Source organism: Trichosurus vulpecula, chromosome 6 (assembly GCF_011100635.1).
Source record: "Trichosurus vulpecula isolate mTriVul1 chromosome 6, mTriVul1.pri, whole genome shotgun sequence".
NCBI classification, from domain to species: Eukaryota; Metazoa; Chordata; class Mammalia; order Diprotodontia; family Phalangeridae; genus Trichosurus; species Trichosurus vulpecula.
Window position 1 is genome coordinate 159,759,608 of NC_050578.1, and position 27,624 is coordinate 159,787,231.

Sequence of the window (27,624 nt, forward strand, 5' to 3'; positions counted from 1 at the left end):
TGCTGAGAAGAGCCAAATCTATCAAAGTTAGTCATCACACAGTGTGGCTATAACTGTGTACGTTGTTCTCCTGGTTCTGCTCCCCTCACTCAGCATCAGTTCATATAAGTCTTTCCAGGTTTTTCTGAAGTCTGCCTGCTTATGATTTCTTATAGTACAGTAGTACTCCATTACGTTCATATGCCACAACTTATTCAACCACTCCCCAATTGATGGACATCCCCTCAGTTTCCAGTTCTTTGCCACCACAAAAAGAGCTGCTATAAATATTTTTTGTACATGTGGGTCCTTCTCCCGTTTTTATGATCTCTTTGGGATACAGACCTAGAAATGGTATTGCTGGGTTGAAGGATGTGCACAGTTTTATAGCCCTTTGGGCATAGTTCCAAATTGCTCTCCAGAATGGTTGGATCAGTGATTGAAGTGATCTTTAATCAAAGTTGAAGTATGTTGTTACTAAAATTATCAACATTATTTGGCATTTTTTTCCCGTTAGGATTTTTTAAGAAATTCTTTCTCAAGTATTTAATCTTTTGGTTTCTTTTTTCCTTGCAGAGAGTGTCTTGGGAAGCATGAGGTGAGTCCTGGGCAGTGTTTATTAAAAAGTGATTATTATAAAGCTTGTGGTATATATTTGTCATATACTAGAATAAAAACAAAGTTTAAGCACTGTTATTTTAGCAGGTTATTCAAATTCCAAGTATTTTGATTCAATTAACTTTACAATTTCAGAGTACTTTTAATTGAGTACTAGTAAGGCTTATGTACTAGAAAATATAGAAAGACAGTTTAGCTCTTCCTTAATTAAATCATGTGGTTTTCAACAGAAGCCTAGAAATTTAGAGCTGCTAGGGATTATAGATCACCCAGTCTGTCCTCTCACTATATAGATGAACAGGTTGAGGTGCAGCAAAGGGAAGTGGCCTCCCTAAGGTCTGAAAGCTAGTGAGAGATTGAAGATTACATCCTGGGTCTCCTCACTCCATCATTGTTGACAGACAGTGGTGGGGCAGTAGATAATGTGTTGGAATTGGAATCAAGAATACCATAGTTCAAATCCTGCCTTGTTAGTTATGACCTTGACCAAGTCACTTGATCTCTCTTAGCCTAAGTTTCCTCATCTGTAAAACAGAGGTAATAATAGCCCTACCTAACATGGTTGTCGAAAGTATCCAATGATATAACATGTGAAGTGCTGTATAAATATTACGTTGTCCACAGCATTTATTTTAAGAAACTTTGAAGAGGATATTTCATTGCTAATAAATTCTACTTCTGGAATTCACTTGGATAATCCTAGGTAAAGACCAGTTTTTTAAAAAGGAATATAAAAAAGCATATTATACAGCCTAAGATGATTTTTCTTTAAATGATATATTTGGTTTTGGGGACATTAAGTGAAGTCATTTAAAACATGTCAATCCTAGTTCTTACTTTTATTGATTTATCTTGTTATTTCACAAGTCTACAGTAAAATTTTTTGGCAAAGAGAGACAAAGGTATGCCTGTGTCCAGAGTAAAATTATATAGACAGCTCCATTACCTAATTGTTCTTTCTAGTTTTATCGTAGGATGATATCCATTTCTTTACTGTTAAGATTATTGGATGAACAGTCTCTACCATGGATTTTGTAAATATTTTAGCATTTTATGTTTTGGTCAAAATGCCAGTAGAGGTGGTCACAGCAGTGGCGTGTTTGTGTGTTTGATAAGTTGGTTTTCTAATATAATTTAGTTTGACTAAGCAGTTCAGGAATTTGTAAAAATATTCATGCAAGATAGGAGGCCTGAGAGTGGTGGGAGTGATCCCATATCTGTTAGAGAACTGATTGCAAATTGAAAAATATGGCTTAACACTGAGACCCAAAAGGACTTTTCTTAGTATCACATTTTAGGTCTTACTGATATGAGAAATCTGAGCTAATTCTGACATAGAACTTTCAAAATTAGGTTGTAGGTTACAATTCAACTTTAAGTTGAATAATTTATTTCCTCACTGTCAAACTAGTCATCACCATTAGAGCAGGATCATATTTAAACATAAGTGTTAAAATGTGTTTTCCTGCTTTTCTTAATGTTTCAGGTCAGTCCCCTACCATGTCATGCTGTGGGTCCTTACTCTTGTAAGAGATTTTGTGGACGGAGTCTAGATTGTCAAAATCATACTTGTATGAAGGAGTGTCATAAAGTTACTGAAATGAATGGTCGTGTGGATGGAAAAAAGGTAATGCCCTTATTTTTTATAAGCAGTCATGTTTAACAGAATAGATTTTAGTGGGAATCTTGTCACCTCTTTCATTAGTGTTAACATTTAGGATTTTAAAATATTTTGTTACTTTCATGGAGCTGTGATCTCATTGATGTGGATACAGACCCCAACCAGTACAGGTTGCAAACCATTTATACCTTCTTGTTCAGTGCTGTTCTTATTCTATGTCTTTACGTGAATTTTCCATAAAGAATCTATTCAGTGTCATTGGTATTTTTGAAGAATTCAAAGAAACCCATGTGAAACTTGGGTCATGCATTTTTTATTTGACTGGCTCACTATTTTTGTTTGGTCATATTTGACGTTTTTGATAGTTTGAACCACTAATTCCTTCTGCTCCTCAGCCCTGTCTCAGTCTACTCTGGATTTGCCTCTTGTACTAGACTGAGTACTAGTAGTATCTATTGGCCCTAATGTTTTTTGATCTCAGTGGCAATTATAAACAATTCTGTGACTGGTAGGGGTAAGTGAAGATTGTGGTTTGCTGGTGGCAGATATGGTGGCTGTAGATAGCCAGAATCTTCTTATAATGCTGGGATATAAGAAAAGTGAGTTTGTAAGATTCTACTGGAATTAAAGTAACCTAGGTTTTCTGGGACAGTCCTGCTTTCAAGAAAAGGAAATATATTTTTAATGAGAATTTCCAAAAAGAATATTCCTCATCAGATCATATTTCCCAATTTTTGGTTTAGAAAATGTGGTCACTGTTAAGTATAATTGAAATATTTTTTCTTGGTCTTTGGTTTTATTGGTGCTACTTTTGTTATTGCTTCTCCCTCAAGCTCCACCTGCCCCCTGTGACTGTTCCCCCTCCCCCATTTTTATCAGTAGAACTCTCCTTCAATAAAGAAGCATAGATAAGCATCAGAAATGAACACAACAACCATGCCTGACAATTTTTGTTTCAGTCTTCAAGCATAGTCCGAGACTTTTCTGCCAAGACGAGAGATGCCTCACCAGCAGTTCAGTGAAATCTTAATTAATCATTGCATTTATCAGGGTCCTGAAGTCTTTCAGTGTTTTAACATTATTTTAGGGATTGTATAAGTTGCTCTCCTTTTTCTGCTCTCTGTTATGTCTTTCCAAGTTTCTTACAATTCTTCATATTCTTTAGGCGCAAAAATATTCCATTCCATTTATTTTTGTTTGTTCATTCCACATTTGATGGGCTTTCAGTCCTTTGCTATTGTAAAAAATGCTGCCATAATAAATCTTTTTGTATATACAGGGTTTTTGCCTAGTAGCCATATTGTTGATGAAATAGATATGTACAGTTTAATGACTTTCCTACTGTGATTCCAGATTGGCTTCCAAAGTAATCAGACCAATTCATAGCTCTACCAATAGGGTTTAATAACCCCTCGAACATTTTCTACTTTCATATTTTGTTTTTTCTTTTCACCAACCTGATGAGTATGAGGTCTAACTTCAGAGATTATATTTTGCATTTTCTTTAGTAAAAGCTGAGGTCCTTAGAGCCCTTTTTTATTCTTGGGTACTTTTAAAAATAATTTTAGATAAAGAGAATTTTCAATCTGTATAATCTTGACACACTTCTGTGTATGTTCATATATTTATATAGAGACAGACAGATTGAGGTCGTTTGGGCTTAAAATGACATCTCATACATTATAATATATATTATTCATAATGCCTTGGTCTGTAACAAAGTACTTGAGGGATATGTGTGCATGTACATGTATGAACAGTGTTATAGAAATTTATTTTATTGCTATTATGTACATATACACATGTGTGTGTGTGTCTTCAGTAATTTTAGATCAAGATACAATCTCACTTTCAATATATCTTTGGTGGATTTACCCACACTAATTTGTAATGTTATTTTGGACAGGGTCTAATTTTATAGGAGATGCTCATTCAATTAAGAAAACAAATAATTTGAAAACAATATAGCACATATGTATGCAAATAAGCAATCTGAATTTATATATACTGTTTATGTTACTAGATATTCATTAAAGTTGGACTTCTATTAGAAGCTAGACATCACTTAAATCTAACGGCTTTATGTACAGTACTTGGAATGGATTAAAAAAATCTTTTGTTTCTTGAAAAACTTTGTAATACTGATTGCCTTTCTTCCATTAATATGAGTATATGATGTTTAAGAAGCACCGAGTTATAGACCCTTGAACTTGGGAGTCAGGATTCTTGGCTCCAAATACTGATTCTATAACTTAATAGCAGTATTATTATTTAATGTACTTTAGAGCTAAGGAAACCGAAGCTCAGAGACAGTAACAGTTGCACTATTAATCTTGTAAGTTTATTGTGAAGAAAGAACTTTGAAATTCACATCTCTTAAGTCATATTCATTTAGCATTTTATCTTATTTTCATTAAAGCCATTAATATTTCCTGAGCAGATGACGCTCCAGATTTGCACAAGTATTGGTGAATTGGATATACTTAATTTTACAGCAGAGGCCTTAGTTTTATCAATTGAATCATAACATAGAAGTAAGGCATATAATTTTAAGCTACAAAATTCTGTGAATGGGTATAATATGATAGGGATTTTGAGCTGTAAAGGATCTTAGAACTCTAGTCCAAACCTTTCATTTTACTGATTAGGTTATTGAAGACCACGGAGGTTGTAACTTGAGGCCACAAAGCAAGTTGGTGGTAGAGCTAGGCCTAGAAGGCAGGACCCTCAACTCTCAGTTCATTGTTCTTTATATTTGGCAAATAGGCAAGAATTAATTGTGATGAATATTTTGTAGCTAACTTATGATGGAAAATGACTGACTGTAGGCCTGTTTTCAAATCATTGCTGTATTTTTCATAAGCCTCAATGTTTAGAAAAGGACCTTATTTGTTAGATGCTGTATTATAATAGATTAAGATTTCCTATTTAACCCTAGAACTAGAAGTTTTAGTTGTAATTGATATCTAGAAGTGGTGATAAAAAACTTTAAACTTTGCAGTTTATTCCTTTATAAGATTGAGCTACTTTGTGCATTTTTATAAACTCATTTCAATAATGTCCTTCAGATAAAGCTTGAACTTTCCATGGTAGTTTGATAATATCAGTGACTTATTTGTCAATGTGCTTTGTTATGCTTTGAAAATACAATTGTTTTTATTCTTTTTATCTCTTTCTCTAGTATTAGTCATTTGAAGATTTTATTTTGGAAGGGGGAAATCAAATCTGTGCCTTCTAATTTTATAACTCTTATACTGCCCCTTTTCCACATCCTCTTTTAAAAAAGCAAAATTTACATTTTTACATTAGATATATATTTACTTGAGCTGTCTTGCTAATTTACATTTTTTTAAAAAATGCCTATCCTGCTATTTAGTGTCTTTTTTCCTTTTCTTTTTGTTGAGTAGGAAAGCTCAACTCCTAAAGGATTCTGACTTTTAAAAAATGGGCAGTAAGGAAATGGAAATCACAACTTGGTCCGAAATAGTGGTTTCCACAGTTGGCTGAATTTATTTTTTATTTCTTACTAGGCAGGACCAGAATGTCTTCAGTGTGAAGAAGCATGCTGTAAACCACGACCACCAGGTTGTCCTCACCCATGTATTTTGCCCTGTCACCCTGGAGAATGTCCTCCCTGTGTTCAAATGCTCAGAATAAAATGTCATTGCAAGCTCATAAGCTTATATGTGGAATGCAGGTAAGCAGATTGAAGTACCTACTTTTTCTGTTTCTATATTTTCATATGAAAGAATTATATTAAATATTCCTTTTTAAAATTTAAATTTTTTCCCCAATTACATGTAAAAATAATTTTTATCATTTGCTTTTTAAAATTCTGAGTTCCAAATTCTCTCCCTCCATCCTGCCCCTCCTTCCTCATTGAGAAAGCAAGCAATTTGATCTAGATTATAAATATGCAGTCATGCAAAACATTTCATATTGTGAAAGAAAACACCAAAAAAAAAAAAGGAATCCCAAGAAAAAAAAGTATGCTTCGATTTGCATTCAGACTCCATCAGTTCTTTATCTGGCAGTGGATAGCATTAAATATTTCTTATAGCACAGAGGGAAGGAAGGTGGAAGCAAGCATCATGTTCCTCCTTTGTGACAGGCACTATGTTAATTTCTATTCAAATATTTTTTCATTTGATCCTTACAATAGCCCTGTGACGGGGTTGATATGGTACGGGTAAAGTTAGACAGATAGGAAGGCAGGATTTGATTCTGAGGCTAGATTGATCAGCTTGAGAACATACCTGCCCAGGCACACACACCCCCCCCCTCCCCCCCACACCCCCCAATTAGATTTCACCTGGATAGCATTAGGGAGCTGCCTAGGGTCAATGAGAAGTTGTATTTTGTTGAATATTATATCTTTTACATTGCCAATCACCTATGTTTAAATAGTTTATGTATTCTTAAATAAAGTCTGTATATATTCTCCTAAATTGCATATATAACATGTGGGGTTGTGGCTTGACTTTATTTAGTATTTTCATTTTAAATTAATTTTTGAAGGTAAGGTGACTACTTTACCCAGAAGATTATTAAAGGGAATTCCACAGTTCTCATTCCTTAAATCATCTAGCATCCTTAACCGTTCTTTTCTTTTTTCACCTGGTCATTGAAAAAGATCTCTACTGCTCACTCAGGCTAATTCCTTCCCTATCAGTTAACTGTAGGATGATTTTCTGGCATTTTCCTTTTTCTCATTCATCCTCTCCTGTTTCTGCCAGCCCCTTCTCATCTTTCTGTATTTGGTCCCTTCAGTCTTAATTAAAAAAAAAAAAAACAATCTCCCCTTGATGCTTCTACCTTATTTAGCTTTCCCCTTTCTTTTTCTCTTTTCCTCCCACTGCCTCCCCACCTTCGAAGAGAAATCTATTCTAATCATCCCTCCCTTCATTTGCAACTTACCATCTTGCTAAAACTGTCCTCCCAGGGGTCACCAAGGATCCCCAAATAGCCATATACAGAAGAAAGCTTCAGTTGTCTTCCTTTTTGACCTCTGATGTATTTGGCATTGTACATTGCCTCCACTGGTTACGTTCTGTTCCCTTGACTGAAGCAAAGACCACAGATTCCTTGTCTTCCTCCATCTAGTACCTTTTCAGTTCCTGTGCTAGGTCATTCTCCTTGTTCTTACCCCTTAATATGAATATATCCCCTTCTTTTCTTGCTCTTCCATATTTTTAGTCTTGAACTTTCTCAGTTTTAGACTTATTCTTCTGACTATATATGTGATATTTGATTGGTCCCTCAAGCTTACCTTTTCCAAAAACTGAACTTAATCTTTCATTCAATTTTCCTTATAACTATTTTTGTTTGTGATACCATTACTATAAGAATAATAAGTACTGTTTCATAATTCATAATATTCATGATCTTGGTTATAGTTAAATCTTTATCTTCCCTCATCTTTCATAGCCAGGTCATCTAGTCATAGGTCTAACTCTCTTAAATTCATCCTGTCCTCTTTCTCCACTACCTTGTACAGGTCCTCATCATCACACTCAGGGACTATTGCATTTTTAATCTAAGAGTTCTTTCCAACCTCTTTCTTGCACCCTAAATTCATATAGCTGCCAAGTTAATTTTTCTCTGATCATGGTATACTGTTGCCCAGAAGTCTTTATTGGATGTTTACTGCTTTCTAAGGGAAGTGCAAACTCTTTACCTAGCGTTCAAGGCCTTCCTCTATCTGGTACCCCTTTTTTCCCTTTCTAGCCTTACCTCATTTTTCTTTTTTTCATACTTTTATTCTTGAGTGCCTGTGATTTCTAGCTTTTGCCTTTGGTGTATTCTATCCATCCCTTAAAGTGTAACTTAGATTCTCATTACTGTCAAGCCTTCCTTGGTACTTGTAGTTAGTAACTAATGACTCCATGAAACTCGTTACTATAGCATTTTGTTTTGTACCTTTCAATTGCAATTGTTTTGTTGTTGTTGTTGTTGTTTTTGCTTTTTGGCAGGGCAATTGGGGTTAAGTGACTTGCCCAAGGTCACACAGCTAGTACATGTGGCAAGTGTCTGAGGCCGCATTTGAACTCAGGTCCTCCTGACTCCAGGGCCGGTGCTCTACTCACTGCGACACCTAGCTGCCCCATTTCAATTGCAATTGTGTAATGTTACATAGTGTTCTTTGTGACATCTCCTTCCTTATACTGTAAGTTCCATGAAGTTGGTCACTGTCATATCTAAATTTTATATTTCTAACAGCACCCAGCATACTGCTGTTTACACAGTAGGGCTTAAAAAGCATTTGGATAGAAGAATGGTTTAATGTGAATGAGCTAAAAATCTATACAAGACAATAAAGAAGAGCTTTGCATACAGTAGAAATTTAATAAATGGTTTTTGAATTTTTTTTCCTTGAAAAACCAGTTCATTAACAGACATAATTAAAAACATTTTTTGAGTTTAGGAATTATATGATTTTTGAAGTTTGCCCAAAAGTGCTATAAATGAACTCTTTATTCAGATGTTTTTGTAAGTTTTTTGTGTTTGTTTCCAGACAGTTGTCAGCTGCTGATGTGGATGAAAAGAACCTATTGACTTCCTGCAAAAATCAGTGTCCTAAAGAGGTAAGCCAGAATAAATCCAATTGTCCTTGGATATCTCTAATAACCTTTTGTTTATCTTTCCTTTAACTTATTATTTTCATTTGAGCATCTTATTTCAGGTCTAAAAGATTTAAGATTAGATTATCTTGATAGCATTGTTTTTATGTAATTATAACTGGCATGCAGTACAAGTATGATTTATTTAAGAAATCTGGAAAAATCAGAGCACAGATCATAATTTTTAAGTAGTAAAAAATGTAATTTTAAGAAAATTAAAGGACATATTTTACATAATGAATAGTTAAAAGATGAAACTTCTTTATCCAAGTAATAAAATAAGCTGAAAATATCAGCAGGTTGATATAAGATTGGATAACTTTCAAGGCAGTAGATCCATGACCTATAATTAAAGGACATTGAGGCTATCTGAAGTAATACCACCAATCTGTTAGCATTGATTTCATGGAGAAACAGTTGTGTGCCCTTGGTACTGTTGTCAGATCAGCTTGAGGAACAATTTCTTTGATCCACTGTATATATTTTTTCATCTGTCACGCTACCTTTGAAGACCCATAAAGTTTTACTTGATAAACTTTGAGTCTGTTGCCATCAAATCCATAGTTAACAAGCTAAAAGAAGGAAAAACAAAAGAGTAAGAAAATGAACTGTTCAGAATAAAGCTAAAGCCTCCAGTAATTTTCTTCACTGAACTAGGTACAGTTTTAAAATGGTTTTTCTGTCATTGGCCCACAGCATTATTGAGTTCAGTTACTAAGTACCTTTTTTACTAGTCACTAGGAATACAAAGAAAAAATAAGTCTCAGTCCTTGAGGAACATACATTCTTCTAGGGAAATATAGCTTATACTACAGATAAGTCAATATAAAATAATTTGAAGAGGCAGAGAATACTAATGACTGGAGGCAAAAACGAAGGCTTTGTAGAGGAAATAGCATCTGAGATGTTCTTTGAAGAAAGAAGGATTCTAAAAAAGCAACAGATAAGGAAGAGAATGCATTCTAGGCTTATAGGACAGCTTGTACAAATGTACCAGGATATGACACAGGATGTTGAGTTTGAGAAGTAATACAGTTTGGCAGGAATTTAGAATGCATGAATAAGAAGAATGGAAGAATGGGATGGAAAGAGATTGTGGAGGGTCTTAAGTGTTAGGCTAAGGGGTTTACATTTTATCCTAGGGGTGCTAAGGAGGCTTTTGAATCAGCAAGTGACATGATTAGATCTGTGTTTTAGGAAGATTATTTTGAAAATATTTGTAAGAAGACTTGTAAAATTAAGTTATTCCCAATAAATGTTTATTTTATATTTTGTCTTAACATACCTTTGTTTCTTCCCTGCCTGCTTTGAGTATTTCTGTACATAGTACAGCCAAACAGTTGTTGCATATAAATTATATTTGGCTAGATTACACAGCTGGCTGCCTAGTTGCTCTTATGAGACACTCAGAAAGGTACTAAAATATTTCAGAGACCAGTGATCTTCCAGCTGGCCCAAGCACCCCTTTTTGCAAACTGTACATCCTCAACTAACTGGTTAGAAAAATAGAACAGTATCTGAAGAAGGAGCAGAGGAAGAAGGGTACTGTTTTTAGTGGGCAAAGCCTGAAAACAATGAAGGAATCTTTAAAAAAAAAAAAAGATCAAAGAGACTTGATTGATGTCCATTACAGTTTTTTCAGCTGCTATGACCCTATATCTTAGCTGACGTTGGGTTAGAATTTTTTACTTATAGAAGTCTTTAGAAATGGAAAAACTGAAAGCTAATTCTTTGACTAATAAAGTGATAGAACTTTAGCAAACCTGAGAGAAGGAAGAAAATCAAATTGCCCAAATTAAGAAAAATGAACAAAATGAAATCCAACAGAAAATTAAAAAGTTAATCAGCACCTACTATACATAATTATATGCTAGCCAAACTAATAATTTAATTTCAAAGAAATTAGGCTTGCCTAGAAAAATATAGATTGCCTAAATTAACATAGCATGAAATAGGAATCTTTAACAATCCTATCACTGAAAATGAAATTGAACCATCTATAAAGGAACTACCCCAGGAAGGGGGAAAAAAAAAGACCAGACCTGATTCAAATGATGAATTCTATCAAACATTAAAGAACATTTAATACTTGTGCTATTCATATTAGTCTTAATTGAGAAAGAAAATCCTCTCTCAAACTACTTTTCTATGAGAATGTGTCCCTGGTATCTGAACCCAAGGAACTGTAGACCAGTAGTTTATAGAGCTATGGACCAGTTTCACTAATGAGATTTGATGCAGAAATTTTAAATAAATTTCTATCAAAAAGTCTAAAGATCCTTAAATTACTGATACTTGTAACAGCAAAAATATACCCTGCCCAATAGGCACTGTGATTTTCTGAGAGGTACTTTTACTATCTGTCAAAATGCCAGTTAGTAAGTCAGGTTGTTTTTCTTTGTTTAAATGGACTATGGTTTCAGACTAAAAATACATCTATCGTCAGAATTGTTACTTTGTTTTCTGTGTATTTTCTGACCTTTCACTGGCACATATGTTCACAGTTTCGTGAAGAGTTTTACTGGTTTTAAAGGGAAGAGGGCTATGTTAGAACAGGAAATCTTGAACTAGATTTTTTTAAGCTGGGCTCCTAGGCCCTAGCATGTGATATAGTGAAGTGCCATCAGACTGATGATAGGGTCCCTAAGAATACTAGAAAAATTGCCTGCCTTGAATGCAAAGGATAGCACTTAAACACATTTGAAAGGGCTTGTGTTACTTCTTTTTGGAGCGTTTCAATTTTTCTGCTGCCATGTCACAGTGTGTATACGTGTCTGTTAAGGATATTAAGCATGTTTTAGAATTAATACTCTTTGGTTCTCTCACTCTGTTTTTCTAAATGAACTTTAAAAAAATATGAACTACAGTGTTTCACCTGGAAAAGTGGCAGTTTGTCATAGTTTAATAATTAATAAGTCATATTTAGTTACTGGGTATGGAGAATAAGTTTTACTGTCATCTATAATGAGGTTTGAGGGGTGCTTGAGACCCTAAAATACCAACAGGCCGGGTCTTGCCAAAAGAATTAGAACCCAAGCCTTCTCAGCCAAGGAAAAAGACAAAGTTTATTAAGGATTCGCCATAATGGGTTGTCTTAAGAAATCCCACCATTTGTGATACCTGTTCTCACAAGCAGGCCAGATTCAATGAATCTGAGCGTCTTCATGGAGGCAAGATGAAACTTATATACATAAAGATTGTAGGAAGGATCTAGGGTGGTCTTGAGTAGTCTGGGATGACTAGAGGAGGGGTTTATAGTGGACTGGGGTGATTGGGGTGAGGTCAGACTCCAGGGTGGGAAATAGCTGAAGGCTACCTGGAGATGAAAGACAATAAGAGAGGTAGGGTAACAGAGCTAGGGTACAGATATTTTGATCAGGATCCAGGGTGGAAAACAGCCAGAAGGCAGTCCAGAGGTAGCCAAACAATGGAAGGCTAGGCTAAGCTAGGCTACGCTATTTGGGCATGAAAAGCCTGATCAAGTGGGCAGATTCAGGGTGGAGTTCAAGGGGGTTCCTGCAGTCTAAACCCCATCAGTCTGTATGGGACAGAATTTTTAAATAATAGGAGAGACATCTTTAGGAGGAACAAAGTAAATTTATTCTACAAACCTTGCAAGATTTGGGCACACCTCCATAATGGAGGAGGTGAGGTAAAAGAGAACCTGCCTTAATTTATAGTCTTAATGAAAAGATTCCCACCCACCTCTATCCCTTCTCACCATTGGCTGGGAGGTGGGCTTACAGTCTAGGTGCGAAAACTACACAGAGGACCAAGGTTGATCTGGTCCATTCAGGTTTTTCCCTATCAGAACTCAACTGCCAGGGTGGCGTCTGAAAGTCTAGGAGAAGAAATGGGGTGTGGGGGGGGAGAGACCCTTTCTGGAGCAGAGAACAAATAGCTCACAGGAAGTTCATTATCTTCTAACATCTGAGAGAGAGGGGGAAGGGCATGCCTTCCAAAATTACAAGGCCAAATCTCAAAACCCTCTCCATTGGATATACCCTGTGAAGTCTTCACAATTATCTATCCCATTCAGTCCTCCCTCTTTTTATACTAATCTGAAGACTTCACACATCATTGCTGATATAAGTTGTGTCCCCATTACCCTTTTCTAAGGTGTCCATTCCTCAAAATCTCCAACACGTTGACAAATCAAAGGGGGCAGTCCCCTTTGTAAATACACATACAGAGACCCAAAGGAAAACGATGATGCAATTGTCCCTTTAAGATTCAAAAAGTCTGGGGCAGCTAGGTGGCGCAGTGAGTAGAGCACTGGCCCTGGAGTCAGGAGTACCTGAGTTCAAATGCGGCCTCAGACATTTGACACATTTACTAGCTGTGTGACATTGGGCAAGTCACTTAACCCCAATTGCCCTGCCTTCCCCTCTACAAGAAAAAAAAAATAGAATTAAAAAAAGATTCAAAAAGTCTTTTCCTGTATAGCTGTCCGGCAGGGAGCACCAAAAGTCTTCTGGTCCTTGGCATTTGCTCTCAGCACAGCATCCCAGCACCTTCCTCTTGTCTTCTTATAGGAACCAGCTTTCTGTCCATTCTCCTACAAAAGTCACCTTCACACAATTTTAAGTTACCCTTTCTAATTCTTATAACCCTGATCATTTTACAAATTCAAAATTGGAACCTTGACCAATTGTTCTGTTTAAGAAATTCACATCAGAACCCAGTTTCTTATATTTTACATTCACTCATTATTAATTCCTCACCAGGAGGATGATATCTCACTTAAGGAATTAACAGGCTCCAGTACATACATAAACACATTAAATAATCAATTTTTATCACAGTACATACAATATCATAAACTTTTGTCATGCCATGTTTCTTTGATGGCATTTACAAAATAAACCACAAGCCATTCTTCTTTTAACATTATTAATTGTAGCGAAACCCCGGACAAGCTTGATATTAACCAAATAACAAAATAATATTCTCACAAGCCCTTGACCTAATTATCTCCATACCATTACCAAGAAAAAATCTAACTTATACCTACACAAAAACACTGCTCCCAGTCCTATAGTAATCTAAGATGTTCCATAATCAATAGATTTTTTTTTACTGTACTTACAAAACCTTCTGATTATAGAAATTTGCCACCAAGAGAATAGGGACTCAGAGTAAGGGGACCATATTTTCCCCAGCTTCTTATCAACTCCAGGCAGAAGTTATATCAAACTACAAGCTGCATTGAGCCAGGCCTAGTCTGCCAGGCTTCAGTTCAGAGGGTCAAGTCAAGAGGGTCCCACCTCAACACATATTGAACAGTTGCCACCTCAACTTTGCCAAGAAATCATACCTGCAACTCATGCCTGCCCTCCCACAGGGCTGCTGGCATCTTGGGTCAGCCTTCCCGGATACTCACAACTGGAGTTAGGCTCAGAAAAAGTCAGTTAACAGTCCCATTAAGTCTTTGAATGGCAAGTTCAATGAACATAATCTCATATTGCTTCAGAAACATCCTTAGAGCTAGCTCTAAATAGCTTACATGCATTTCCTCCCTTATTCGTAAAGTCTTCCCATTAAGATCATAAGTTACTGCTCTAACACATTTGCATCAGTTTCTCCTCTATTTTTCTGTTCTTCTCTAATTATGCCTGATCTGAAAGAATTGAACCATATAACTTTATCTTTATGTTTTAGATGATGGAATGAATTCAAATCCACATTTAACTTTTCCCATCAGTACAGAAATATTCAACTTATCTCTCCTAAAGAGACTTACATTGAAATTCTTTTCCCTAAACTGAAGATGTCTCTGATTTAGTTCCAGTGATTAATTACACTATTTGTATTAATACCTAATTGCTCTTATCACTTTAAAACATCTAAGAGCTCCATCTCACATAGATACGATATAACTTTAAAATCCCAGCCTTAGTCTATGGGATAATGATTCAACCTTACATTTGTAAACAATATTATCTCATAAAACTTCTTTTCCCTTTTTCCCAAATTATTCCCATTAATACTTTAGAAGCAATATTATCTTTTATTTGGCTATGCAAGAGTACCAATGTAACTAGTCATTTGATTAAAAACAACAAGATTTCACACATTTGCATTTATCCAATTTTCCATTTTCCCCATAAAACCAACTTCTTTCACAATGGTAACAGATTCTGGCAGATACCTTCCCTTTTGTCACTACCTGCTTATTTCTGATTAAAGAGATCTTCCATCTCATCTCCCCCTGAGGGTAGGTTCTTTCCCCTCAGATGGCAAGCTTCACTAATAAAAACTGTATTCTTAAGAACCTACATCCTCAAAACCTAATCTTATCCTAAAAACGTATCACTTTTGCTGACTTTAAAAAGCCAGGCTTGGAGGCTTCTGACCCCTACTGTTTTTTCTTTCAGTAAAAACTCAAATCCCAGTAACTACTGCTTCTCCCCCTTCCTTCCCTTCTGACAGGTGGGCAAAGGTACTTATCTAAACTAAGGGTGGGGAGTAGTAAGGAATGCACAGACTGCCTCCTTACTCAAAAATGTAGAATAAGACATTGAATGGGCCTTTCTTGGGGTACGTAAAATACATGCTTTAACCACCCTCCCCCAAGACTTCTATAGATGAGCATTAATTCCCCAAGTATAAGGTTCTCACCCAGAACTTGGAAAACTGCAACCAATTAGCTTACAGGTGGAAATTCAGCAGGCCTTCTGAAAATTGTACAAAAAGATTTTACAGAGCATTTTTCAAAAGTATTTTCCTTCTTTAAAACAGTTTAAAATTGATCCTGATATAAACAGGTATTGTAGTCCATAAACCTCCAGATTAACGTACATAAATATATCTCTAGATGATACAGGCTTGAAAATCATACACCTATATTTTTCAAAGTATTATAACAACTCAATTCTTTGTTATTACAGATGTTCTGTCTAGATATCACAAAATTCTTTAGTCAAAAAGGTGTTGTAATGGGGAGAATGCTTAATTTCTATACATTACGTACCCAATTAAATTCGCTTTATCACAATAACAAAGTTTACCAGGACTTTAAAAGCTTACTTCATAGGAAGCCCTGTACACTCCTTTCCATTAGATATACCTTGTGAAGTCTTCACAGTTATCCATCCCATTCAGGTCCACATGGAAAGACCTTGTTCTGCTTAATTTTGACAGTAGAAAAACATTTTTATTTAAAATTTTTGTATAGGTCAATAGGTTATTTTTATTCTTACTCAGTTTAATTCTAGTGATATAAGTACAGGGTGTTCATAAAGTCTGGACACAGGCAAAAACGCATATTTTCAAAAAATGAAATGATTGAAGTTTTCAACAACATTTTATTTAATTGGAATATTAAGAAATAACATCTTCAGTATGATTTCCATCATTTATGATGCAAAGGTTGATGCGCTTTGCAAGATTCATGGGAACTTGATGCAGTAACTCAAGAACTTCACATAGCTGTGAATTTTAGTACATTCACTCTTGGAATATGAATATGAAATCATGATGTGAAGTTGAAGATGTTATTTCTTAATATTCCAATTAAATAAAATGTTGTTGAAAATTTTAATCATTTCATTTCTTGAACATATGCATTTTTGCCTGTGTGTCCAGACTTTAGAAACACCCTGTAGTTTGTAGAACAGAGGTTCCCAAGTTTATTTTGCCTAATGCCACCTTTAAAAAAAAGTTACTCAGTGCCCCCCCAGGAAATCTTTCTTTAACCCCCCCCCCTTTTTTTTTTTTTTTGAAATTTGCATCATTAAATTTGTGATTTTTTTTTCCCTACATCGAAATTTTGATGATGCAATATTGCATCATGTAACCAACCATATAGTTTGTATTGTAAACAAGTCCCTACATGCACATAGTCCTGTGGATGGGACCATGTTGGCTTGTTAAGGCCTGCAGGCACACTTGACCACTGATGAGTTGTGACTTGCATTTTGTGTGTTTATTTGGAAAACAGTTTAATCACTACAGCTTTAACTCTGTTACACCACAGATGAAACCCCTGCAAACGGTTTTTCAAAATTTCATCTTCTATTCTTTCCTTAAGCTTCCACCACTCCCCTATTTCTATTCAAGGCCCTCCAATTGCATCAGGGCTACTACACCACTACTACTTCCCAATCATTCCAGCCAGCACCCCCGCCCCCCCCCCCCTCCCCTGCCCCGGGCCGGGGGTGGGGTTGCTGTATGGCCTCCTTTGGGAACCTTTGAGTAGAGCAAGTGACTCCTTTTGTTCTCTTCCTCCAATATTAAGTACATAGACTTTCAAAATGTGAACTAATCTGCCTGAGATTAGAAATTCTATTGATACATTTTTTTTCCCTTTGGAACAATATCATGATTTCAAGGGATTTCGTTCATTGTTTTAAAGTTATGATTTTATGAGGCAAAACCTTGGACAGCCTACTGAAATAGTATAGCATAACTTATGGGCTTTGGGGTGGTTTTGTTTAATAATTTTAGGCATTAGGTCTTAAGGAATGGGAGAAATGGAAAATACAGCATTAACTTTGTTTTAAATTGAGCATTTGCTTTTCAAGTAAATCTCTGCAGATAAAATCATATGCAACATGTTTAAAATTATATTGCTAGACGGAGAGAAGAACACTTAGGCTAGAGACTAACATAATTTATAAATATGTTAAGAAGTTCTGGAGATACTGTGAGAATATGAAATCCTACAGAAGTAGGCTAATTTCTGGAAGGAACTGTTACAAGTTAAATTAAGTTTTTTCTTTTTCCTGAGATAGACCATTCCTGTCATCCTCCCCTACTCTGGGCCTTAAGTATATTTTTTTCTTTGTACTTATTCCAGGCTTTGGAATTAAAGTAATGCTAAAGAAAACTGTAAGGGAAATGCTGGTCTTTTATTTTTCTGGTTGAGGGCAGCATAGAGAGTGAAATTTGGAGCATATACAAGGGAGCATTTTGTAGTCTACATATTTGTTACTTTTTCCAAAAACTATATTGATTAGGAGAGGTTTTTTTTTAAAAGATGAGTTTTTCTTTTTTAAAGTTTACTTCAGAGCCCTAATGGTATACCACATACACAGAGTTGTGGGAAATAATATTTAAAAGAACTTAATGTAAGTAGGAAATTCTGGTAAATACCTTTAGATCTTTAAGGGATTAGAACCATTAAGAAAAATAAGCTGCCAGTTTTAGTGGTGTGGTGTGTACTCAAAGCATAGAAGACAATTTAGGGAAAGTTTAAAAAGATCTTTTTTGACCCCTGAATTATTTTGTGAAATGTAGGTCCATGAAACAGCATTTAAAAAGAATATAGGATTTGAAGTTAGACCTGAGTTTTAATCTGGTGAGATAAATCACTAAGCTTCTCTGGGCTTGAGTTTCCTCAGTTGTGAAATGATGACTTCAAACTATGTGGCAGTTTTAGTGGACAATAAACAAAGTGTGAGTTAAGGGTCTAATATTGATAGGGATAAGGAATGTATCCGTGATTTAATTGATGTCCAGCAAGGAAATTCTATCTACCTACACAGGTCCATGCCTTTTTTGCAACCTAGTGCCTGATCCTGTAGCCAGGGTGTGTCTAAGGCCTGACTTAAAATTCAAGTCTGGTTACTAGATCTGCTCCCTCTCCCTTACACAAAACTGCCTTTGTTATTAATGAGTCAGCCAAATGATAAAAGTGGTGTCAGGCTTTGTTGCTGGGTGCTTAGAGATAAAGAGACAAAAGAGAAATGGTTTCTGCAGGCCTCAGGATACTTACGAATATTTTTTGGGGAGCCAATGATCTGGAGGAAGTTGAGTGAAAATATTTACAAAGCAATTTCTGAGAAGTGGGTGCTACTGATCAGGATCAGGATGTGTTCCATATTGGAGATGGCCCTTGAGATGAACTTGAAAGGAAGCTATGGATTCTTTGATGTAGTGTGGAAAGAGAGAACTCACTTCAGGCATGGGGGCAGCCTGAGCACAGACACAGAAGTAAGAAATGGAATGTTAAAGTAGGATGGTTTGGCTGGAAGGTAGAGTGGATGAGTGGGAGAAATATATACTAAACTAGGAAAGGTAGACGGGAGCAAGACTGGAAAAGACCGAGAAGAAATTTGTGTTTTATCCTAGAGGCGGGGGAGGGAACCACTGTAGCATTTTGAGCTGGGGAATGGCGTGGTCAGACCTGCCTGTGCTTTAGGCATATGAATTTGGCAGCTGTAGTGTATGAAGTAGAGATTAGTAAAAGGGAGAAACTGGAGACAGGAAGATCAGTTAGGAAGCTGTTGTACTAGTCCATCCAAGAGATAATAAGGGCTGGAATTAGGGTAGTAGAGGGAAGAGGACAGAAAACTATTTTGTGAAGGGAAAACCAGTTAGACTTTACTCATACAAAGGGGAGAAAAGTGAATGTGGTCTTAGGCTACATTAAGAGGTATAGTTTGGAGGTGGATAGTACACATTGTACTTGAAACCAAAGCAGAAGTTTTGTTTTTCATTCTAGATACCTCATTTTAGGAAGCACATGGATAAACTAAAGAGCAGTCATAAAAGGATGGGGAAATATCTCAGTCATGCATATGAGGGTCAGTTGAAGGAACTAGAGACATTTAGCTTGGAGAAGAAAAGAATTGGGGGTTGGGAAACATGAAGGCTATCTTTAATTATTTGAAGAACCCTAGTATAGAACATGGATTAGATTTGTTTGATCCCCACGGCAGAACAAGCTCAGCCAACTCATACTTAACTGGAGGGGCTCATCATTTCATTGATCATTTACTACTAGATGATATATTTTTTTAGCCTTGGTAACTCCCAAAGCCCATTTACCAAGTTGTAGAGAGGTTATGATCTCTGTCAGTGGAAAGAGTATCAATGTTGATAGCTCTCTGAGCCTTGAAGTATTATAGTAATGTAGGCATAACTCTTTAGTTACCTATCTGTTGTGCACAGTGATAAATGTTCTACATTTTAGTTGAAAGGTTAATGTTTTCGTTACTAACGTATAGTAATTATCATTTGAAGAAAATCCTTTTCTTTCTGATATTTCAAAACAGTTATTACGGAGTGCTAGCCCCTAACTTTCTAATAGGTAGCAGTCTAAAAGTTCACTTATAAGTCAACTTTTTTGAAGCTTGGGTTAATTTTCCCAAAGCAACAATACACAATAGTTGTCTTTGATCAGTTCACAAAAACCTATTTTACCCATAACATACCTGTAGTATTGTACTGATGGGATTTTAGAACCTAACTACCATGTATTATAAAAATGCTTCTGTGGGAAGATACATTCAAAGTTCTACTTTGGGTTGCCAGGTCATATCTTCTGCCCTGCTGCAGCCCTGGCAGCAGAATCTGGGACCCAACACCTTACTCCTCACCTCCTGGGCAATAGAATGGATCAGGGCCTCCCCCAACTCCAAAAACTGGAAGATGGAATAGTAGGGTGAGATGCATGGTTGGGGGCTTTATGGGTTCATGGGATAAAAAGATTCATTTCCCTCCTTTTCCCATACCATCACCAGTCCTGCTATCTAAGATCCTTCCCTGGACCAATACTTTATTGAGATGAATAGAAACCTGATTCAAAGTGACAGGTTAAAAAAGAGAGAGAGAGAGAGAGAGAGAGAGAGAGAGAGAGAGAGAGAGAGAGAGAGAGAGAGAGAGAGAGAGAGAGTGTGTGTGTGTGTGTGTGTGTGTGTGTGTGTGTGTGTGTGTGTGAGACAGACAGACAGAATATACAGAACTTAGGGCACCTTATGGGTAGATTTGGTAACTTGAAGACTTAAGTATTTTATTTTGGTATGGCTAATCATGTGAGAGTTTATGATATCCATTGTGATCACCAAAGAAGTAAAACAAGTTCAAGTTCACCTTATATGGTCATTTTATGCAACAATTCATGAAAACACACTGTGAAACTAAGAGTCGCTGCTAGGATGTTATTTACATTTATTTGACCATGCACTTCCCCTGTTCAGAAAGCTCCAGTGGCTCACTCTTGCTTCTGGGATAGATCACAGATTCCTTTGTTGGGCATTTAAAAGTCTTGACAACCTGATCTAGCCTCTCTTTCTATTGTTGGGATACATTATTTTCCTTCACCCAACCTGTCATCCGGCAATGTTACCCATGGTTTTCTTTCTCCTGTCCTTGTACCATCTTTTAGAGTCCCTAGTTTCTTTTATAGCTTGAGTAAAGTGCCACCTCCACCTTGAGGCATTTCCTTCCCTTCTTCCCTTTTCACCCCAAGATGCTGATGCCTTTCTCCAATAAATTACCTTGCACTTACTTTATATTTACTTGTAGCTTTTCATGTATTTCCCTAATAGAATGTGAACTTCTAGGCCTTTTTGTCTTTATATCCCTGTTACCTGGCACTAGAAAGTGTTTAATAAATCCTTTGTTTTTGGAGTTTGTTCTTCCCCCAAAGTGTATGATACTTAATCTAGTTTTTCAGTACAATAAAGCTTTTTTTAATGTATTAAAAAAGTTAATGTAGATTGACTGTGTTATGTGTGGATATCTTTTCTTTTTCAGAATTTTTGAAAATTCATATTAAATTTTAAATTAACTTTTAAAATTTTTCTTTAGTTGCCTTGTGGTCATCGCTGTAAAGAGTTGTGCCATCCTGGTGAATGTCCCTTTAACTGCAACCAGAAGGTAAAACTCAGGTGTCCTTGCAAGAGAATTAAAAAGGTAAATTTCAAATTATTAAAATGTCATGAATAATTTTTTAGTGTTTAATTCTTACATGAATATTCTACCTTATCAAAATATACATCTCTGAAAGTCCTTTAAAAAAATCAATTCTAGGAATGGAACAGTGTCCTGCATTTATAATGGAAATGTTTTTCTCTCTTTAAATAAAAGTCATACATTTTTATGGATGTACATGCTACATGTGAGACATGAAATGGGAACTAAGACAGCTCAGTAGATTTAAGAAATGGATTTAAACTTTAGTGCCTCTAAATTTAAAACGGGTTTTTACCACTAATTTCATGAGTCAGATTCAAGCACTTATATATTTATTCCTTTGTGGGTGGGTAAGTAGCCACATATTCAGAAAATACTGTATTTGTGATGTGATTGTGACATGTAGTGGACAAGTAACTTAAGACTGAGTCTGTGAAACTACTTTAGTTCATTGGTGATTGAATCACTACATTCAGTGACCTTTTAGTCTTTCTTGTCTAAAATCTCACTGCTGCATTAGTTGTCACTGGATTTCAAGCACTTACTTGTGTCCTTTGGTGCCATAATATTCTGGTTCTGGTCTCTCCATGCTTCTTTTATTGTTTCCTCTTTCCCTTGATTGTTTCAAAGCCTGTTGATTTAGGGCTCCTACTTTTTGCCTAGTGACACATTTATTCTCATAACTTTAAATATCACTTTTTTGTAGTTGGTGCTTTCATCATTAAACCCTCTTGGTCACCCCAGCCTGTTGCTTTTCTAAAACAAATCATTTTCCTATGCAAATGGTTTCCTGACTGACTTGTTTTTATCATTGATACTTTTTTTTCCCAGATACAGACTTGAAATTTTGAAGTAGTGTGTGACACTTATTTCCCATCATAGAGAGTCACTATGTCCCATCAATATTTTCTCATTAGTGTTATGTAATGTTCCTTCTTTTTCATTTCCCACTTATATTAGGAAGGCAGAATTTATGATTTCAAAGAGAATCTCATATGTGCCTAAAAGGTCCGGAACCGCAAGATACAAGGAATTCTCTAGGCAGAAGGCAGGAGAACTAAAGCATGTATTTACACTCCACAATAACAAGCCCACAAACCAGCGTCCCCATTTTGATATTTTCTTCAAAAGCTTCCAGGCCCAATAAGTCCGCCTTATAAGGGTAACCAAAAGGCCACAGAGAAGTGAGATAGTATAAGGCAAAATCGTATACATGCTTCCCCTCTACGGTAAGAAGATTACCCACTAGCCTCTAGTCAGCTCTGCTACCGGCAGCTCAGCTTCGGCTGTAGGTGTCTCTGGCTCCAACCGGAAAAGGAAAGGAGGATCTTCAAGCTGTCCTCTCCCCTCTTGTAGAGTTTTTGACATCATCAAGCGCCGCCTGAACAACCAGGGCCGATTGGTTCTTGACTTGGCCCCTCCCCCAGCGTAGACCACGTTAACACACCTCCCCTCAGCCAGCGCCACGACTCATCACACAGGAAGCTCTGGTCCTGCCCCGGAAGAGCAAGCCCCAGTGTCCAGGGAAGCTCAACGAGGCGAGCTGAGTCATTCAAAGAAAACAAAGTCCATTCTGGCTACACCACTGCTGCCATAATCCAGAATTTCATCACCTCAAGCCTGCATTTATTGTGGCAGCCTCTTGAATAATCTCCTAGCCGCCTACATCTTTTCCCTCCATTTTGGACACTATCACATTTTTACTAAAACATTGTTTTCAATGGTTTCCTAAACTCAGAGATAAGCATACTGACAGCAGAAAAAGTGATAACTGAAAGGGGAGGAGATAGATTAATTAAAAAAATAAAACAGACACAACTAGCCTCAAATCATAGTGGTCTGGGAGTTTTTAGTGAAGGGGCAAATAATTCAGTAGATCCTGATATTTTAATTGGTATTGTTGTATTACAGCAGAATATGACAGTTTATCAGGATAATACTTGAGTCATTAGAAAAAGGTTCAGTTACAGTACAGCATTGAGTGAATGTAGCATAGTAGGTGGATGGAGTACTGTGCATAGAATCAGGAGTCAATCAACAAGCACAGTGTTTGCCAGTCACCATGCTAGAGACTTGCCCACTCCTACCTTTCCAGTCTTCTTATTCTCAGTGCTCCTCAAACAGAGCACTTCATCTCTTGGTTGTGGGCATTTTCTTTGGCTGTACCCCATGCCCAGAATGCTCTCCCTCCTCCTAACTTTGCTGGCTTCCTTTAAGTTCCAACTGAAACACCATCTTGTACAGGAATTTTTTTCCAACCCCTCTTAACTCTCTTGTCTTTCCTCTCATTTATTTCCTATTTATCCTGTATGTAGCTTGTTCATACATTTTTCTTTGTTTTTTGTCTTCCCCCTCTAGATTGTAAGCTCTTGGAGGGCAGGGACTGTCTTTTGCTTCTTTCTGAATCCCTAGTACTTAGCACATGCTTGGTCTTTAGTAGGTGCTTATTAAATATTTATTGACTGGACTGGTAATATAAAAGACATTAAAAATGAAGCATTCTTCATGGTTTAGCAACTTACATTCTACTAAAGAATAATAGGAAGAGGAGTTCAAATCTTATGTTGGACATTTACAAGTGCACGTTTACTTTAGAAAGCTTTGCATTAGAAATAGTTGAAATCAAGTTATGATACATAGAGGGAAATGCTTGTTGAAAATCTTTCATTCCTAAGGATTTTGGGTGGTTAAGCTTTTATTTTACTTGCTTGGAATATAAATCATACCTAGAGCAGGGTTGTGCCCTTTGTAGGTGTCCAGTTGTTAAATGAAGTCAGGAAAAGACATGTGCTTTAAAAAAAGTGTGGGATGCTTGAGGGAATAAAAAAGGATTGAAAGGTTGAAGAATACTCGAGCTCATTGAACTCATACATCTTCACAGTAGTTCCAGGAATACTTTGTTCATTATTTTAAAATGGAAGGCCATTAAAGCTTGGAGTCTGAAAGAATGATTTTAAATAGCCATTTCTGTTTACTTGTAGGAACTGCAGTGTAGTAAGGTACGTGAAGGCCGGGTTTCTCTACAGTGTGACACCACATGTAAGGAAATGAAACGGAAAGCCTCTGAGGTAATGAGAGTCTTTGTAATTCTCCCTACTTTGGAAAGGATTTCACAGCTGTGAATTATTGCTAAGATAAAACAAGTGAAATAAAATGTGGACGGTTTTTAAATAGTACTTTTTAGTTTGCAAATAATAAGCTAGTTTGGTAGGTGGGTGGAAGCAATCAAAATAATCCCCATGTTATATTAATGATACTTTCCCTGTGTTAATTGAATAGAGGGAAAGCTGTTGACTTTGTATCTCCATGTTAAACGGATGGGCGGGGTACACAAATTTCATTTTGGAGTATTCTTGCAAACATTTAGAATCAGAACTAGAGCTGGTCAGAACTCAGAAGCCATCTAGTCCAATATCCTCATCTTACAGATGAATAAACTGAGGCACAGTGAGGCTAAGTGATTTGCCCACAGTCACATGAGTACTAATTATCAGAGGTGGGATTTGAAGCCAGGTCCTCTCTTAATTCCAGAGCCTCTTTCGGTTAGATCAAGCTGCCTCTTATGTGGATGAATATCTGAAAGAGGTAAAAGACCCTGAGAATAATTATAAATGGCACTGAAAGAAATGTAGCTAGAATTTAATATTTTTGCTTTGGAAATAAAATCCTAATTATGTAGAGTCAGCTCCTGATAATTTGCATGTCAGATTACTTACAGATGGTTCTGAATCCTGAACCTGCTTTCCCTTGTCTACTCTGCTCTCTAGTCTCCTCCTGCATTGTCAGTTGATGTGAGCTTAAGTAATAGAAACATATTTTAGTGTTATCATAAAGCAAATATAGTCCGACAATATATTGCAAAAAAAAGTAATTTAAAAAAGTTATTTGTCATCTGGATTACCCTAGCCTATGCTCATTAGCACAGATAAGAATACTCTTAAGAAAACTCTTAAGAACGGAACTTCTCTTTTAAGTATAAAGATTTTTGTCAAGGTAGTACCTCTGCAGTATTTAAGGTAAATTATTGCTTTCACATATGAGAACTAGTCTCATTTAATATTTAGTATTTAGCTTCATAAAGTAATTCAGATAAAGAAGACTCATCTAAAATATTTTTACTTTTATAATGTTTCATTTAATACCTTTGAATTGAGATCCATCCCGTATAATAAAATGTTCATTTAAAAGTATTCACGCCTTAATAAAAACTATTTAGAAAGCACCTTTGTGTCACTTGAATGTAAAGGACTGAAAAAAAAATCAGTGGGTGAAAATACCATGAAAATTATATGACAACACAAATTAGTAAAACATTTTATCTGCTTTTTAATGCCTTTGAACAGATAAAGGAAGCAGAAGCCAAAGCTGTTGTTGAAGAAGAAAAACGAAGACAACAGGTAATTAAATAATGCTGACTTGTGAGCTTCCAAAGCCAGTACTCTGGGGGTGGAGCTTGTAGCAAAGGTGTGGTTGGTTGAATGGGGACATTTAGGCTCAGAAGTCAGCTGGAAGGTTTGGTGAAAGAAAGTGATTGAATTCCTTTAAAGCACCAATGGGTAATTTACTTTACTGTTTTCAATAGATTCAGCTCAGGGATAGCATAAGATAACCATGTATTTTTAGTCACATTCCTTTCTGATTCATGAACTTGGGCCTCGCAGCAGGAACTTTGAGCTGCTACTGATCATATTCCTTATTTCTCTGTTAGCTCAGATTGCTACTATCATGCAAATATTTTCTTACTGCCTATCTAAAAGTAGAAAATTATATCACCCTGCAAATGTGAGTTAGGAAGAATGTTCAGTTTAGTGTTGACTTATATGTCATAGATATTTAGAAAAGGATAATATCTTTGTAGGGCAAGGATAAGAGGTTCTCTGCTGGGATGCTCAGGTCATCCCAGCTTCCGCTGACAAACTGCACTGGAATTCGGGGCTTTGTCAAGGAGCCAGAAGTCTTTTCTTACACAGGAATTATCCACTCTGCCTTTGGGGCCCTGCAAATGTAAAGATGAACATTAGGGGTATTTAGACTGCCCCGGTTACATACACATTTACATAAAACCATTAAACCAGTAACTTTACCTAGGATGGCCAGTATTAAAACATTTTTCTAACTTAAATATATACAGTCTGTTATTTTTTAGAAAATCAGAAGTCTGTATTTTTAAAAACTACCCTTACTAGCTGCCTATTTTTCCGTATTCCTTAAATCAGTAACTTATTCTATAGAAGTCAATATTAAGAGGTTTTCCAGATTGATTAATGTAGTGTGAATATTTTTCAAAATTCAGTCCTTTGATTCAGTTTATGTTTTGAATTTATTTAAATAATTGCAACTCTTCTTTCATGTCCAGGCTGAATTAGAGGCTTTTGAAAACAGATTGAAAGGTCGTCGGAAGAAAAACAGGAAAAGAGATGAAGTAGAAATTGAACCTTCAGCATGGCAAAAATATAAGAAAGTGTTCCTTTTCCTAGCGTGCACAATTGTTGTGATGTTTGCATGGTACGTGGCCCATGATGTGTATTGAAAAGTTTTGATCAATCTTAATATACCTCAATTTAATTTAGCTTTAGGTAACATACTTAGAATGTTGGTTCATGTATATCATAGAACATGATTTATGTTCGTATTCATCTCTGTACTTTCTTTTACAAGAGGAAAGGGATGTCAAGTGTTATTTTAATGAGAATCAAAAAAAAGGGCAGCATAGTATAATTAAAAGTAATAGCATGAAAATTGTAAACTATCTTGAATTATTTACAAAGTTCTTGCCAAGAGAACATTTTTGAGTTCATTGTATTTCCTTGTGTGCAAACCTTCATTTTTTGTTGTTAAAATGAAACTGAGCCATATTTGCTTTAAAATTAACATCTCTAAAACATGTTTCTTACTTATTAAAGGATAATTTCTTTGATCATGTATTTTGTTCAGTGATCTTGTTAATAAGACTTTTCAAAGCAAAAACCTGAAAATGTCTGGGTTTCATAATCGGGTATTAAGAAAGTTTGTTTATTATACTTTGTCACTGTGGACTTTTAACGTTATAACATATTTGTTAGCTATTGTGTTCATCAGAGGAGAAATTGATTTTATTCATTAGAATTAATCAGATGCAAAAAATACAAAGTTTTTATTGAAATC

The 27,624-nt window shown here is 36.0% G+C and overlaps 1 protein-coding gene across 2 annotated transcripts in view; it reads left to right on the forward strand.

Moving 5' to 3' along the window:
* Positions 1-27,397, forward strand: part of NFXL1 (nuclear transcription factor, X-box binding like 1) — an 87,496-nt gene extending 60,099 nt beyond the window's left edge. Inside the window, exons 16-23 of one of the 2 annotated variants that reach the window (XM_036764059.1) lie at positions 556-577; positions 2,084-2,224; positions 5,749-5,915; positions 8,733-8,802; positions 21,376-21,480; positions 24,462-24,548; positions 25,824-25,877; positions 26,837-27,397. In XM_036764059.1, the coding sequence (XP_036619954.1) occupies positions 556-577; positions 2,084-2,224; positions 5,749-5,915; positions 8,733-8,802; positions 21,376-21,480; positions 24,462-24,548; positions 25,824-25,877; positions 26,837-27,010 (820 nt within the window). In that variant the 3' untranslated portion in view covers positions 27,011-27,397. Of the gene's footprint in view, positions 1-555; positions 578-2,083; positions 2,225-5,748; positions 5,916-8,732; positions 8,803-21,375; positions 21,481-22,836; positions 22,876-24,461; positions 24,549-25,823; positions 25,878-26,836 lie in introns of those variants that run through there. The other variant, XM_036764060.1, reaches the window with a different exon arrangement.
* Positions 27,398-27,624: the final 227 nt, after the last annotated feature.